The 14,349-nt window shown below is 43.8% G+C and overlaps 1 protein-coding gene across 2 annotated transcripts in view; it reads right to left on the bottom strand.

Moving 5' to 3' along the window:
• arhg4 (Rho guanine nucleotide exchange factor 4) overlaps positions 1–14,349 on the bottom strand; it is an 88,493-nt gene that overhangs the window by 50,648 nt on the left and 23,496 nt on the right. Inside the window, 1 exon segment of one of the 2 annotated variants that reach the window (NM_001173620.1) lies at positions 13,295–14,012. The exons of the other annotated variant lie outside the window; for it this stretch is intronic. Within the exon segment in view, the coding sequence (NP_001167091.1) occupies positions 13,295–13,556 (262 nt within the window). The 5' untranslated portion in view covers positions 13,557–14,012. 2 annotated transcript variants of the gene reach the window in all.

Below are 14,349 nucleotides of genomic sequence, written 5' to 3'. Positions count from 1 at the left end.
TCCTATGGCGTCTCTAATCAAGAGCTGTAGAGATGATGTTAAATCTCAAGGAGGTACAGAGGTAGTGGCACTGGCTGTGATTCAGAGCTATCCTTAAAGCATCAACAGCTATGGTGCAGCCATTCCACTATGTTTAACAGGCTAAACAGTCCCTTATCTAGAGGTAGAATCAGAGACCTTCAGCAGACAGAATGTAAGACACAAGTAGCATACATATGTACTGCTGTGACCAATAGGACATCAGTTGGATCTGACACATGACATATCCCCATGACCTTCACCTCCCAATCTGCCTGCACTTAAGGGATGCTTCTTTAACCGCAGGTTGCTAACGGCAACAGACCTAGATTTACATTTAAGTATTTTAGCAGACGCTCTTATCCAGAGTGATTTACAATTACAATCTCTTGTATGAAGTATTACTAAATATGTAAAAAAAAACATAACTAACACTGTACTGTACAAACTCTAGTCCACAGAGACAATTGAGATGTTCCCAGTTCACTTCCAGCCCAGTTCAGGTCCAACTGAGTCCCGTCTCGTCAGAAATATTGAGACTTTTCCACCCGCAGGGGCTGGAAGGGAGGAAGCACCAAAGACACTAAATGGCTTCCCTGTGGCTCAGTTGGTAGAGCATGGTGTTTGCAACGCCAGCATGGTGTGTGCAACGCCAGGGTTGGGGGTTCGATTCCCACGGGGGGCCAGTACAAAAAAATGCATGAAATGAAATGTATGTGTTCACTACTGTAAGTCGCTCTGGATAAGAGCGTCTGCTAAATTACTAAAATGTAAATACTGTATAGAGCAAGAGAACAGACTACCGATTGTAAATGCACCAGAGGGATCTGTGAGTCATCAAAATGAGACGCTGAGGGCCATGGCTGTCGCGAGCCCCAGAATCAGAGGAGCCTCACATGTTCTACACTCTCACTGTGTTTACCCTGGCCAACTAGCATGGAGGTTAAAGAGGAACATGGGTCACAGATAGAGGAGTGGAGAGATAGAGAGAAAGGAGGGGGAAAGGATAGAGATAGCGATACACTCATATATATATATATATATATATATATATATATATGAGAGAGAGAGAGACTGCCTCTCTGCCTGCCTGCTTCTTTGCCTGTCATGTGAGTGTGAATGCTGCACCTGTGGTCATTTTCCTTGCTTCCTATATGACCTTCTATCACAAGCCACCACCTGTCAAACACAGTTAACCTACTGCTCTGCTGTTCCTGGGTAGCAGAGGTGGAATGACGGATGAGAATGGCAAAAGAGGAGAGGAGGGGGGGGTTTGGAGATCCCAGAAAGCATTCCTGGTTTTGTCACGGAACGCTGTCAGAGGAGAGGAGGAGCGGAGGATGTCTATTTAAGGAGAAAGAATTCCAGCTACTCCAGCCAATGAGAGAACAGACATGGGGGAAAAATAAATTTCCTTCATTCCCAAAGACAAGAAATAATTTGAGCTTTCTACATAGTTGGGCCAATACCAGCTCTGCCAGGGAGCTAGTCTATTATGCATTGTCTGTGGAATGAAACCTCCTATTGCAGAATAGACTGTCTTTACTTGATGTATATGTTCTCACAGCTTGTAAACAATTATGTTGATTCTGAGGGCTGTGGCTACGGTACAGTATGAAAGGGAACATAATGTCATGGATGTTGAAATAATACGGTGACAATGATTCCCACAGATTCTAATGGTGGTAAATTAAACTACTGATACATAGGGGAACATAAACCAATAAAAAAATATGTCTAATTAACTCAATTATTAGTATAGGCAGATGGCCACTACAAGGTACAGACGTGGAGTAATGAAATATTATTGCCTGGTCTGTACAGACTTGGATGCAGAGTGAGAGAAAAGGACATTATCAGAGAGGGGGGAGTTACTGTGTCATATAAGAAGAAAGATTAGTCAAGTTTGATCCTATAGCAATGTCATTGGAAGAACAATTTTGACCTAATAAAATCATCACACTCAGACAGCGCTAAAAGACAATATTGTCTGTAAGGTTTACCGGCTATTCAATCAGAATTGCGACAGAACATTAAGAGCTATTGATCACGGACGTGTTCCACTTCCTGTAGTTAGATACATGACATCATGTGAGAAGGATCCCCAACCTATAGGCACTCCAGTATACAGTGAGTATAACAAACACGAGGAACAACTTCCTAATATTGAGTTGCTCAGAACAGCCTCAATTCGTTGGGCCATGGACTCCACAAGGTGTCGAAAGCGTGTCACAGGGATGCTGGTCCATGTTGACTCCAATGCTTCCCACAGTTGTGTCAAGGTGGCTGGATGTCCTTTGGGTGGTGGACCATTCTTGATACACACTGGAAACTGTTGAGCATGAAAAAGTTCTTGACACAAACCGGTGCGCCTGGCACCTACTACTAAACCCCGTTCAAAGGCACTTACATTTTCTGTCTTGCCAATTCACCCTCTGAATGGCACACATACACAATCCATTTCTCAATTATATAAGAGCAACGTCAACTTACCAACATTACGACCAGGAATATGACTTTCCCGAAGTTGATCCTCTGTTTAGTCCACCACCCAGGACAATGGATCGAAACCCAGCAGGCGACCCAAAACAACGGCGCCGCAGAAGGGGCAGACGGAGCGGTCTTCTGGTCAGTCTCCGTAGACATGCACATCGCCCACCGCTCCCGAGTATACTACTAGCCAATGTACAGTCTCTTGACAACAAGGTAGACGAAATCCGAGCAAGGGTTGCCTTCCAGAAAGACATCAGAGATTGTAACATTCTCTGTTTCACGGAAACATGGCTCACTCAGGATACGTTATCAGAGTCGGTACAGCCACCCGGTTTCTTCACGCATCGCGCTGACAGAAACAAACATGTCTCTGGTAAGAAGAAGGGCGGGGGTGTCTGCCTTACGATTAACGAGTCGTGGTGTGATCATAACAACATACAGGAACTCAAGTCCTTTTGTTCACCTGACCTAGAATTCCTTACAATGAAATGCTGACAGCATTATCTACCAAGAGAATTCTCTTAGATTATAATCACAGTCGTATATATCCCCCCCCCGGCAAGCAGACACCTCGAAGGCCCTGAGAGAACTTCATTGGATTCTATGTAAACTGGAAATCCCATATCCTGAGGCTGCATTTATTGTAGCTGGTGATTTTAACAAGGCTAATCTGAAAACAAGGCTCCCTAAATTTTATCAGCATATCGAATGCGCGACCCGGGCTGGTAGAATTCTGGATCATTGTTACTCTAACTTCCGCGATGCATACAAAGCCCTCCCTCGCCCTCCTTTTCGCAAATCTGACAACGACTCTATTTTGTTGCTGCCAGCCTATAGACAGAAACTAAAACAGGAAACACCCGTACTCAGGTCTGTTCAACGCTGGTCCGACCAATCTGATTCCACGCTTTAAGATTGCTTGAATCACGTGGACTGGGATATGTTCCGGATAGCGTCGAACAACATTGATGTTTACGCTGATTCGGTGAGCGAGTTTATTAGCAAGTGCATCGGTGATGTTGTACTCACGGCGACTATTAAAACCTTCCCCAACCAGAAACCGTGGATTGATGGCAGCATTCGCGCAAAAGTGAAAGCGCGAACCACTGTTTTAATCAGGGCAAGGCGACCGGAAACATGACCGAATACAAACAGTGTAGCTATTCCCTCCGCACAGCAATCAAACAAGCTAAGCGTCAGTATAGAGACAAAGTAGAGTCGCAATTCAACGGCTCAGAACCGAGAGGTATGTGGCAGGGTCTACAGTCAATCATGGACTACAAAAAGAAAACCAGCCCCATCGTGGACCCCGATGTCTTGCTCCCAGACAAACTAAACAACTTCTAAGCTCGCTTTGAGGACAATACAGTGCCACCGACACAGCCCGCTACCAAAATCTGCAGACTCTCCTTCACCGCAGCCAACGTGAGTAAAACATTTAAATGTTTTAACCCTCGCAAGGCTGCCGGCCCAGACAGCATCGCTAGCCACGTCCTCAGAGCATGCGCAGACCAGCTGGCTGGTGTGTTTAGGGACATATTCAATCAATCCCTATCCCAGTCTGCTGTTCCCACATGCTTCAAGAGGGCCACCATTGTTCCTGTTCCCAAGAAAGCTATGGTAACTGAGCTAAACGACTATTGCCCCGTAGCACTCACTTCTGTCATCATGAAGTGCTTTCAGAGACTAGTCAAGGATCATATCACCTCCACCCTACCTGACACCCAAGACCCACTCCAATTTGCTTACCGCCCAATAGGTCCACAGACGACGCAATCGTAATCACACTGCACACTGCCCTAACTCATCTGGACAAGAGGAATACCTATGTAAGAACACTGTTCATTGACTACAGCTCAGCATTTAACACCATAGTACCCTCCAAACTTGTCATTAAGCTCGAGACCCTGGGTCTCGACCCCGCCCTGTGCAACTGGGTCCTGGACTTTCTGACGGGCCACACCCAGGTGGTGAGGGTAGGAAACAACATCTCCACCCAGCTGATCCTCAACACTGTGGCCCCACAAGGGTGCGTTCTCAGCCCTCTCCTGTACTCCCTGTTCACCCACGATTGCGTGGCCATGCACGCCTCCAACTCAATCATCAAGTTTGCAGACGACACTACAGTGGTAGTCTTGATTACCAACAACGACAACACGGCCTACAGGGAGGAGGTGAGGGCCCTCGGAGTGTGGTGTCAGGAAAACAACCTCACACTCAACGTCAACAAAACAAAGGAGATGATCGTGGACTTCAGGAAACAGCAGAGGGAGCACCCCCCTATCCACATCAACGGGACAGTAGTGGAGAACGTGGAAAGTTTTAAGTTCCTCTGCGTACACATCACGGACAAACTGAAATGGTCTACCCACACAGACAGCGTGGTGAAGAAGGGGCAACAGCGCCTCTTCAACCTCAGGAGGCTGAAGAAATTTAGCTTGTCACCAAAAAGACTCACAAACTTTTACAGATGCACAATCGAGAGCATCTTGTCGGGCTGCATCACCGCCTGGTACAGCAACTGCTCCGCCCACAACTGTAAGGCTCTCCAGAGGGTAGTGAGGTCTGCACAACGCATCACCGGTGGCAAACTACCTGCCCTCCAGGACACCTACACCACCCGATGTCACAGGAAGGCCAAAAAGATCATCAAGGACAACAACCACCCGAGCCACTGCCTGTTCACCCCGCTATCATCCAGAAGGCGAGGTCAGTACAGGTGCATCAAAGCTGGGACCAAGAGACTGAAAAACAGCTTCTATCTCAAGGCCATCAGACTGTAAAACAGCCATCATTAACATTGAGTGGCTGCTGCCAACATACTGACTCAAATCTCTAGCCACTTTAATAATTTAAAATTGGATGTAATAAATCTATCACTAAGTCACTTAAAACAATGCCACTTTATATAATGTTTACATACCCTACATTACTCATCTCATTTGTATATACTGTACAATATACCATCTACTGCATCTTGCCCATTGCCGTTCGGCCATCGCTGATCCATATATTTATATGTACATATTCTTATTCATTCCTTTACACTTGTGTGTATAAGGTAGTTGTTGTTGTTGTTAGATATTACTGCATGGTCAGAACTATAAGCACAACCATTTCGCTACACTCGCATTAACATCTGCCAACCATGTGTATGTGACCAATACATTTTGATTTGATTTGATTTGAATTGTCTCAAGGCTTAAAAATCCTTCTTTAACCTGTCTCCTCCCCTTCATCTACACTGATTGAAGTAGATTTAACAAGTGACATCGATAAAAGATTAGGGCTGTTGCGGTGACTGTATTACCGCTACACCGGCAGTCATGTGACCATCGAGTCATGGTAATCTCTTCTTATGCACTCTGGACATGCTTTGGTAGTACCCAACTCAGTAATTATCATCAGGTCCTACTGGCCTGGTACTCAGGGCTCTATTGTCCCTCCATCAGGTCACTAATGGCCTGGTACTCAGGGCTCTATTGTCCCTCCATCAGTCCTAATGGCCTGGTACTCAGGGCTCTATTGTCTCTCCATCAGGTTCTAATGGCCTGGTACTCAGGGCTCTATTGTCCCTCCATCAGGTCCTAATGACCTGGTACTCAGGGCTCTATTGTCCCTCCATCAGGTTCTAATGGCCTGGTACTCAGGGCTCTATTGTCCCTCCATCAGGTCCTAATGGCCTGGTACTCAGGGCTTAATTGTCCCTCCATCAGGTCCTAATGACCTGGTACTCAGGGCTCTATTGTCCCTCCATCAGGTTCTAATGGCCTGGTACTCAGGGCTCTATTGTCCCTCCATCAGGTCCTAATGGCCTGGTACTCAGGGCTTAATTGTCCCTCCATCAGGTCCTAATGGCCTGGTACTCAGGGCTCTATTGTCCCTCCATCAGGTCCTAATGGCCTGGTACTCCAGGCTCTATTGTTCATCTAACCACTCTGACATGCAAATGCAATCTAAAATCACATCAAACACTGATCATCAAAACAGTACAGTGCTTTTTAAAACTCACCTCACTGTCATGATAAATTTGAAGAAGTTCAACAACAGGTTGAAACTGAGTGTAAAATATGATCGTTGTGGATGTTGTTTCAAAGTCTAACACAATGAAATGGACAGCGCTTTCTACGGTGATGATTAATACAAAACAACCATACGCATATTAAAGCTTTATGCATATAGGCTTATGAGCCCAAGCCAGATTGTGCCTTGTACAATACATAGCCTACTGCATATTACCCATGGCACAAAAACATAAAACAAAACTGATTTAAGATGCCTTTGGTACATAATTGTTCTAGCTAGCCTATATTCCAAAATTAAACCAATTAGAGTAATTGCCTTTGAGTGTGGGCTCTATTATTATGCATACTGAATGGACTGGTTACCTTATGCTACGCTCCAAACATTATATCCATGAGTCTGGGAGAGAACGTATAGCCCTAGGCGATGCTGTTGGTTCATTGATTGTACAGGACTGCTTACAGTTAGCCTACAATTACAGTTAATTTGTATTTGATTGTGAATAGCCTAGTAATAGGGAATTCTTTATATTTTCATAATTAATTGGGTAACATATTACCTTTAGCTATACCGAATATATCTCCACCGTGTGTTTCCATCTCCTCCTCGCTCTCCTTTATTCCTTTCTGGAGCGTGTAGAGGGCTTGTCAACAGTTGAAAACATGTTACTATCGATGTTCCCAAGCAGATTTCACTTGGTTTCCCAAATTAAGCACTGAGTAGCTACAGGAACAGGGTCGGAGAGCCCATGGCATACAGAGTTTGAGTGGAATATCACCTGTCGCCCATGCTCCTCAAACCAAAGGTGCCTACCAGGCATCATTGAGATACATACCAGCACTAAAATCTCGTGGCATCCATTCGCTAGTCTTTCTTCCCCTGCCCCTGTTCCTGCCTATTTCATATTGGGCCATTCTAAACTAATTTTACATATTAGCAAAGACAAGATTAAATTGAGAATAGTCTGATGGGTTGAAAATATGATCACTTGATGAGAGAATAGTTGTGCAGCCTGAGGCGAAGAACAGAGCGCAAGCTTTTCTAGCCTATAGTCGCATCATGCAGCCCATATATGTTTAACACCATTAGCTATAGTCAATAACACCATTAGCTATAGTCAGTCAATAACACCATTAGCTAGTCAGTCAATAACACCATTAGCTATAATCAGTCAATAACAACATTAGCTATAATCAGTCAATAACACCATTAGCTATAGTCAATAACACCATAAGCTATAGTCAATAACATCATTAGCTATAGTCAATAACACCATTAGCTATAGTCAATAACACCATTAGCTATAGTCAATAACATCATTAGCTATTGTTAATAACACCATTAGCTATAGTCAATAACACCATTAGCTATAGTCAATCACACCATCAGCTATAGTCAATAACACCATTAGCTATAGTCAATAACACCATTAGCTATAGTCAATCACACCATCAGCTATAGTCAATCACACCATTAGCTATAGTCAATAACACCATTAGCTATAGTTAATAACACCATTAGCTATAGTCAATCACACCATTAGCTATAGTCAATCACACCATTAGCTATAGTCAATAACACCATTAGCTATAGTCAATAACACCATTAGCTATAGTCAGTAACACCATTAGCTATAGTCAATAACACCATTAGCTATAGTCAATAACACCATTATCTATAGTCAGTAACACCATTAGCTATTGTTAATAACACCATTAGCTATAGTCAATAACACCATTAGCTATAGTCAATAACACCATCAGCTATAGTCAATAACACCATCAGCTATAGTCAGTCAATAATACCATTAGCTATAGTCAATAACACCATTAGCTATTGTTAATAACACCATCAGCTATAGTCAATAACACCAATAGCTATAGTCAATAACACCATTAGCTATTGTTAATAACACCATCAGCTATAGTCAATAACACCATTAGCTATTGTTAATAACATCATTAGCTATAGTCAATAACACCAATAGCTATAGTCAATAACACCATTAGCTATTGTTAATAACATCATTAGCTATAGTCAATAACACCAATAGCTATAGTCAATAACACCATTAGCTATAGTCAATCACACCATCAGCTATAGTCAATAACACCAATAGCTATAGTCAATAACACCATCAGCTATAGTCAATAACACCATCAGCTATAGTCAGTCAATAATACCATTAGTTATAGTCAGTAACAACATTAGCTATAGTCAATAACACCATTAGCTATAGTCAATAACACCATTAGCTATAGATAATAACATTCTTAGCTAATGTTAATAACACACTTAGCTATAGTTAATTGCACATCTGCAGTGATTTTTACTGTAAATATATCTCTTGCTCTCTCTCTCTCTCTCTCTCTCTCTCTCTGTCTCTCTCAATTAAGTTAAATTCAATTACATTAAAGGGGCTTATGTTTACATTGCTGAAGCAAGTGAAATAGATAATAAACAAAATTGAAATAAACAATAAAAAATGTATAGTAAACATTACAAAAGAATAAAGACATTTCAAATGTAATTTATGTCTGTATACAGCTTAGGTTGGAGTCATTAAAACTCGTTTTTCAACCAATCCACAACTTTCTTATTGACAAACTAGTTTTGTCAAGTCTGTTAGGACATCTACTTCATGCATGACAAGTAATTTTTCCAACAATTATTTACAGATAGATTATTTCACTTATAATTCACTGTATCACAATTCCAGTGGGTCAGAAATGTACATACATTAAGTTGACTGTGCCTTTAAACAGCTTGGAAAATTCCAGAAAATTATGTCATGGCTTTAGAAGCTTCTGATAGGCTAATTGACATCATTTGAGTCAATTGGAGGTGTACCTGGGGATGTATTTCAAGGCCTACCTTCAAACTCAGTGCCTCTTTGCTTGACATCATGGGAAAATCAAAAGAAATCAGCCAAGACCTCAGAAAAAAAATGGCAGACCTCCACAAGTCTGGTTCATCCTTGGGAGCAATTTCCAAACGTCTGAAGGTACCACGTTCATCTGTACAAACAATAGTACGCAAGTATAAACACCATGGGACCACACAGCTGTCACACCGCTCAGGAAGGAGATGCGTTCTGTGTCCTAGAGATTAATGTATTTTGGTGCGAAATGTGCAAATCAATCCCAGAACAACAGCAAAGGACCTTGTGAAGATGCTGGAGGAAACAGGTACAAAAGTATCTATACCACAGTAAAACAAGTCCTATATCGATATAACCTGAAAGGCCGCTCAGCAAGGAAGAAGCCACTGCTCCAAAACCGCCATAAAAAAGACAGACTACGGTTTGCAACTGCACATGGGGACAAATATCGTACATTTTGGAGAAGTGTCCTCTGGTCTGATGAAACGTAAATAGAACTGTTTGGCCGTAATGAACATCATTATGTTCGGAGGAAAAGGGGGGAGGCTTGCAAGCCGAAGAACACCATCTCAACCGTGAAGCACGGGGGTGGCAGCATCATGTTTTGGGGGTGCTTTGCTGCAGGAGGGACCGGTGCACTTCGCAAAATAGATGGCATCATGAGGCAAGAAAATTGTGTGGATATATTGAAGCAACATCTCAAGACATCAGTCAGGAAGTTAAAGCTTGGTCGCAAATGCGTCTTCCAAATAGACAATGACCCCAAGCATTCTTCCAAAGTTGTGGCAAAATGGCTTAAGGACAACAAAATCAAGGTATTGAAGTGGCCATCACAAAGCCCTGACCTCGATCCTAAAGAAAATTTGTGGGCAGAACTGAAAAAGTGTGTGCGAGCAAGGAGGTCTACAAACCTGACTCAGTTACACCAGCTCTGTCAGGAGGAATGGGCCAACATTCACCCAACTTATTGTGGGAAGCTTGTGGAAGGCTACCCGAAACGTTTGACCCAAGTTAAACAATTTAAAGGCAATGCTCCCAAATACTAATTGAGTGTATGCAAACTTCTGACCCACTGGGAATGTGGTGAAAGAAATAAAAGCTGAAATAAATCATTCTCTTTACTATTATTCTGACATTTCACATTCTTAAAATAAAGTGGTGATCCTAACTGACCTAAAACAGGGAATTGTTACTAGGATTAAATGTCAGGAAATGTGAAAATCTGAGTTTAAATGTATTTGGCTAAACTATATGTAAACTTCCGACTTCAACTGTGCAGTGTTGTAATGATGTGCAAATAGTTAAAGTACAAAAGGGAAAAACATTAACATAAATCAGTATGTATAATGGTGTTTGTTCTTCACTGGTTGCCCTTTTCTTGTGGCAACAGGTCACAAATATTGCTGCTGTGATTGCACACTGTGCTATTTCACCCAATAGATATGGGAGTTTATCAAAATTGGATTTGTTTTCGAATTCTTTGTGGGTCTGTGTAATCTGAGGGAAATATGTCTCTCTAATATAGTCATATATTTGGCAGGAGGTTAGGAAGTGCAGCTCAGTTTCCACCTAATTTTGTGGGCAGTGTGCATACAGCCTGTCTTCTCTTGAGAGCCAGGTTTGCCTTCAGCGGCCTTTCTCAATAGCAAGGCTATGCTCACTAAGTCTCTCTCTCTCTGTCTGTCTCTATCACTCCTCTCTCTGTCTCAGTTCATCAGTGGCAGTGTGACAGCCTCAATGGAGACTACGTCTCTCATTAGCTCTTAATGTTAACCATGGATCAGGTTTCACCAAGAGAGAGAGAGAAAGAGAAAGAGAGAGATAACAAATGTGTGGGTGGGTGTGATAGAGAGACAACAACAGTGTACATTCTGCCAGGGCCATTCTGAAAACCACAGCTTTCTCCAAGGACATAAAGTGTGTGTGTGTGTGTGTGTGTGTGTGTGTGTGTGTGTGTGTGTGTGTGTGTGTGTGTGTGTGTGTGTGTGTGTGACTGCGTGATTGTGTGTGACTGCGTGATTGTCTGTGTGTGGGTGTGTGATTGTCTGTTTGTAAGAGGGCCCAATATGATGAGCTGATAGACTGACTGTACTGTAAATGTTTTATGACGAGCTGATATACTGACTGTAAATGTTAAATGATGAGCTGATAGACTGACTGTACTGTAAATGTTATATGATGAGCTGATAGACTGACTGTACTGTAAATGTTATATGATGAGCTGATAGGCTGTACTGTACTATAAACATACCCCCTGTATATAGCCTTGTTATTGTTATTTTATTGTGCTCCTTTTTATAATTTTTACTTTAGTTTATTTGGTAAATATTTTCATAACTCTTTGTTGAACTACACTGTTGGTTAAGGGCTTGTACGTAAGCATTTCACGGTAAGGTCTACCTACACCCGTTGTATTTGGCGCATGTGACAAATAAATTGGATTGGAAGCTGTTTGATAAGAAACAAACCGTTCTGTGGCCTATTAGGGTGTTTTGTCTCTTCTACTGGCTTTAATAACAGCTGTGGCCCGACACCTGACATTTTAACCTGTAGCTAAATGGGGCTACCGTCTCCCTCCCCCGAATCATTCCACGCCTCCAAGCCTGGCTGCACCTCAGATGCAACAAGAGGACTGTTAGAGCTTCCGCTTTCAATGAGCGGGACACTAATCCGGATGCTTATAAGAAATCCTGCTACGCCCGCCGAAGAACCATCAAACAGGCAAAGTGTGAATACAGGACTAAGATCGAATCCTACTACACCGCTCTGATGCTCGTCGGATGTGGCAGGGCTTGCAAACTGTAATGTATCACAAAGGGAAACCCAGCCGCAAGCTGTTCAGTGACGCAAGCCTACCAGGTGAGCTAAATGTGGGCTTCGAGGCTAGCAACACTGAACTATGCATGAGAGCACCAGCTGTTCTGGACGACTGTGTGATTGCTCACCTGGACAAAAGTAACACCTACGTGAGAATGCTTTTCATTGACTACAGCTCAGCGTTCAACACCAAAGTACTCTCCAAGCTCATCACTAAGCTAAGGACCCTGGGATCTCCCTCTGCAACTGGATCCTGGACGGGCCACCCTCAGGTGGTGACGGTAGGCAACGACACATTCGTCACGCTGACCCTCAACATGGGGGCCCCTGCACTGCTGTTTTCCAAGCATGTGACAAATAACATTTGATTTGAAGCAGGTACTGTACTGGCAATTATAGAATATTCAGATTCACACACACACACACACACACACACACACACACACACACACACACACACACACACACACACACACACACACACACACACACACACACACACACACACACACACACACACACACACACACCTCTGCCATTATGACAAAACATTACAGAGCACAAACAGGACTCAATGAGTCCTCTATCTGAGTCAATGAGAGATTAACTCAATACATCCTATATCATAGTCGGTGAGATTAACTCAATACATCCTCTATCTGAGTCAATGAGAGATTAACTCAATACATCCTCTATCTGAGTCAATGAGAGGTGAACTCAATACATCCTCTATCTGAGTTAATGAGAGATTAACTCAATACATCCTCTATCTGAGTCAATGAGAGATTAACTCAATACATCCTCTATCTGAGTCAATGAGAGATTAACTCAATACATCCTCTATCTGAGTCAATGAGACATGAACTCAATGTCCTAAACTAGAGTATATTTACTAATGCCAAGACAACAATAACATGGCCTGTATAGCATCATTGACAGCTGATCCACAGGTCCAGACAGACACACAGACAACAGAATGACTTCAGCACAACACCATGGCAACCATCACACTCTGAATGACTGACAGGTAACCTACAGGTGTGAGGTAGGTACCCCCCTTACCAGTGGTGGAGTGGAGGCTCTCCAGGCTCCAATAATGGGAGAGGACCCCTCTGAGAGTACCTCCTAGGCTCCCCATCCCTCCTCCTCCTCCTGCTCCCCATTTTTCACCCATCCCTCCTCCTACTCCTCTTCCACCTCCCTCGGTGGGGGTACCGCTGTCCGAGTCCGAACCAGGAGATCCAGGGGAAAGTCCAGAGCTGGTGCTGCCACTGCTGTCCCCGGGCAGGGGCACGGGTTCCTCAAAGCCCTGCTGGGTCCGCATCAGAACAGGAGGGCCCCCGATAACAGAGCCTGGACCTTGGCACTGGAGCCTGGTAGTGGTGGTGGTCAACGTAGGCGTTTCCCCCAGTCAGAGGAAGGTCAATCTGGGTAAGTAGATAGGTAAGAATGCTGTAGCCTCTACCTGGACGCTACAGCTCCAGCTGTGTGTGTCAGTAAGCTCCAGTCAGTCAGTGAGTGCTTTCAGTCTCTGCTGTTGCTTCTCTCTCTGGCTCTGCACTCACCGGCTGCTGCGCCTCATCTCTCTCTCTCTCGCCCTCCCTCACTCTCCCTTGCTCTCTCTCCCTTCCTCGCTAACACACACACACACACACACACACACACACACACACACACACACACACACACACACGCACACACACACACACCCAGTGGGGCTCCACTAGGTGGGTTCTGTGGCTCTGCAGTGTGACTTGCCTGGCTGCAGCTGATGGCTGATCGCTCTGTAATGTCTTGGTGCAGTGCTATTATGGTGGGACTGAAAATATCCCCCCTCCTCCCCTCCGTCTCCCCGGTCCTGTCTACCCCCTGTCCTCTCCCCTCTCCCATCCTCTGCTGTTTCTAAAGCATTGCTGTTGTTATATGGTGTGTGTGTGGTTCCGTGTGAGTGCACATGCGTGTGTGTATTGTCAATAGAAAGTCAGGCTGTTGAAACCTGGCAGTCATGGCTAAAGCTCCCAATGCATTTGAACCTGTCAGGGAGGAGAGGCTTTGGGAGATGTGATTTCCTGTCTCTGACAGGGCAGGGAGTGCAGAATCATCGGCTTAAACAGTTA

This window comes from Salmo salar, chromosome ssa29 (assembly GCF_905237065.1).
Source record: "Salmo salar chromosome ssa29, Ssal_v3.1, whole genome shotgun sequence".
Classification (NCBI taxonomy): Eukaryota; Metazoa; Chordata; class Actinopteri; order Salmoniformes; family Salmonidae; genus Salmo; species Salmo salar.
Note: the sequence above shows the minus strand (reverse complement) of the source record. Positions and strands in the feature narration are given on the sequence as shown.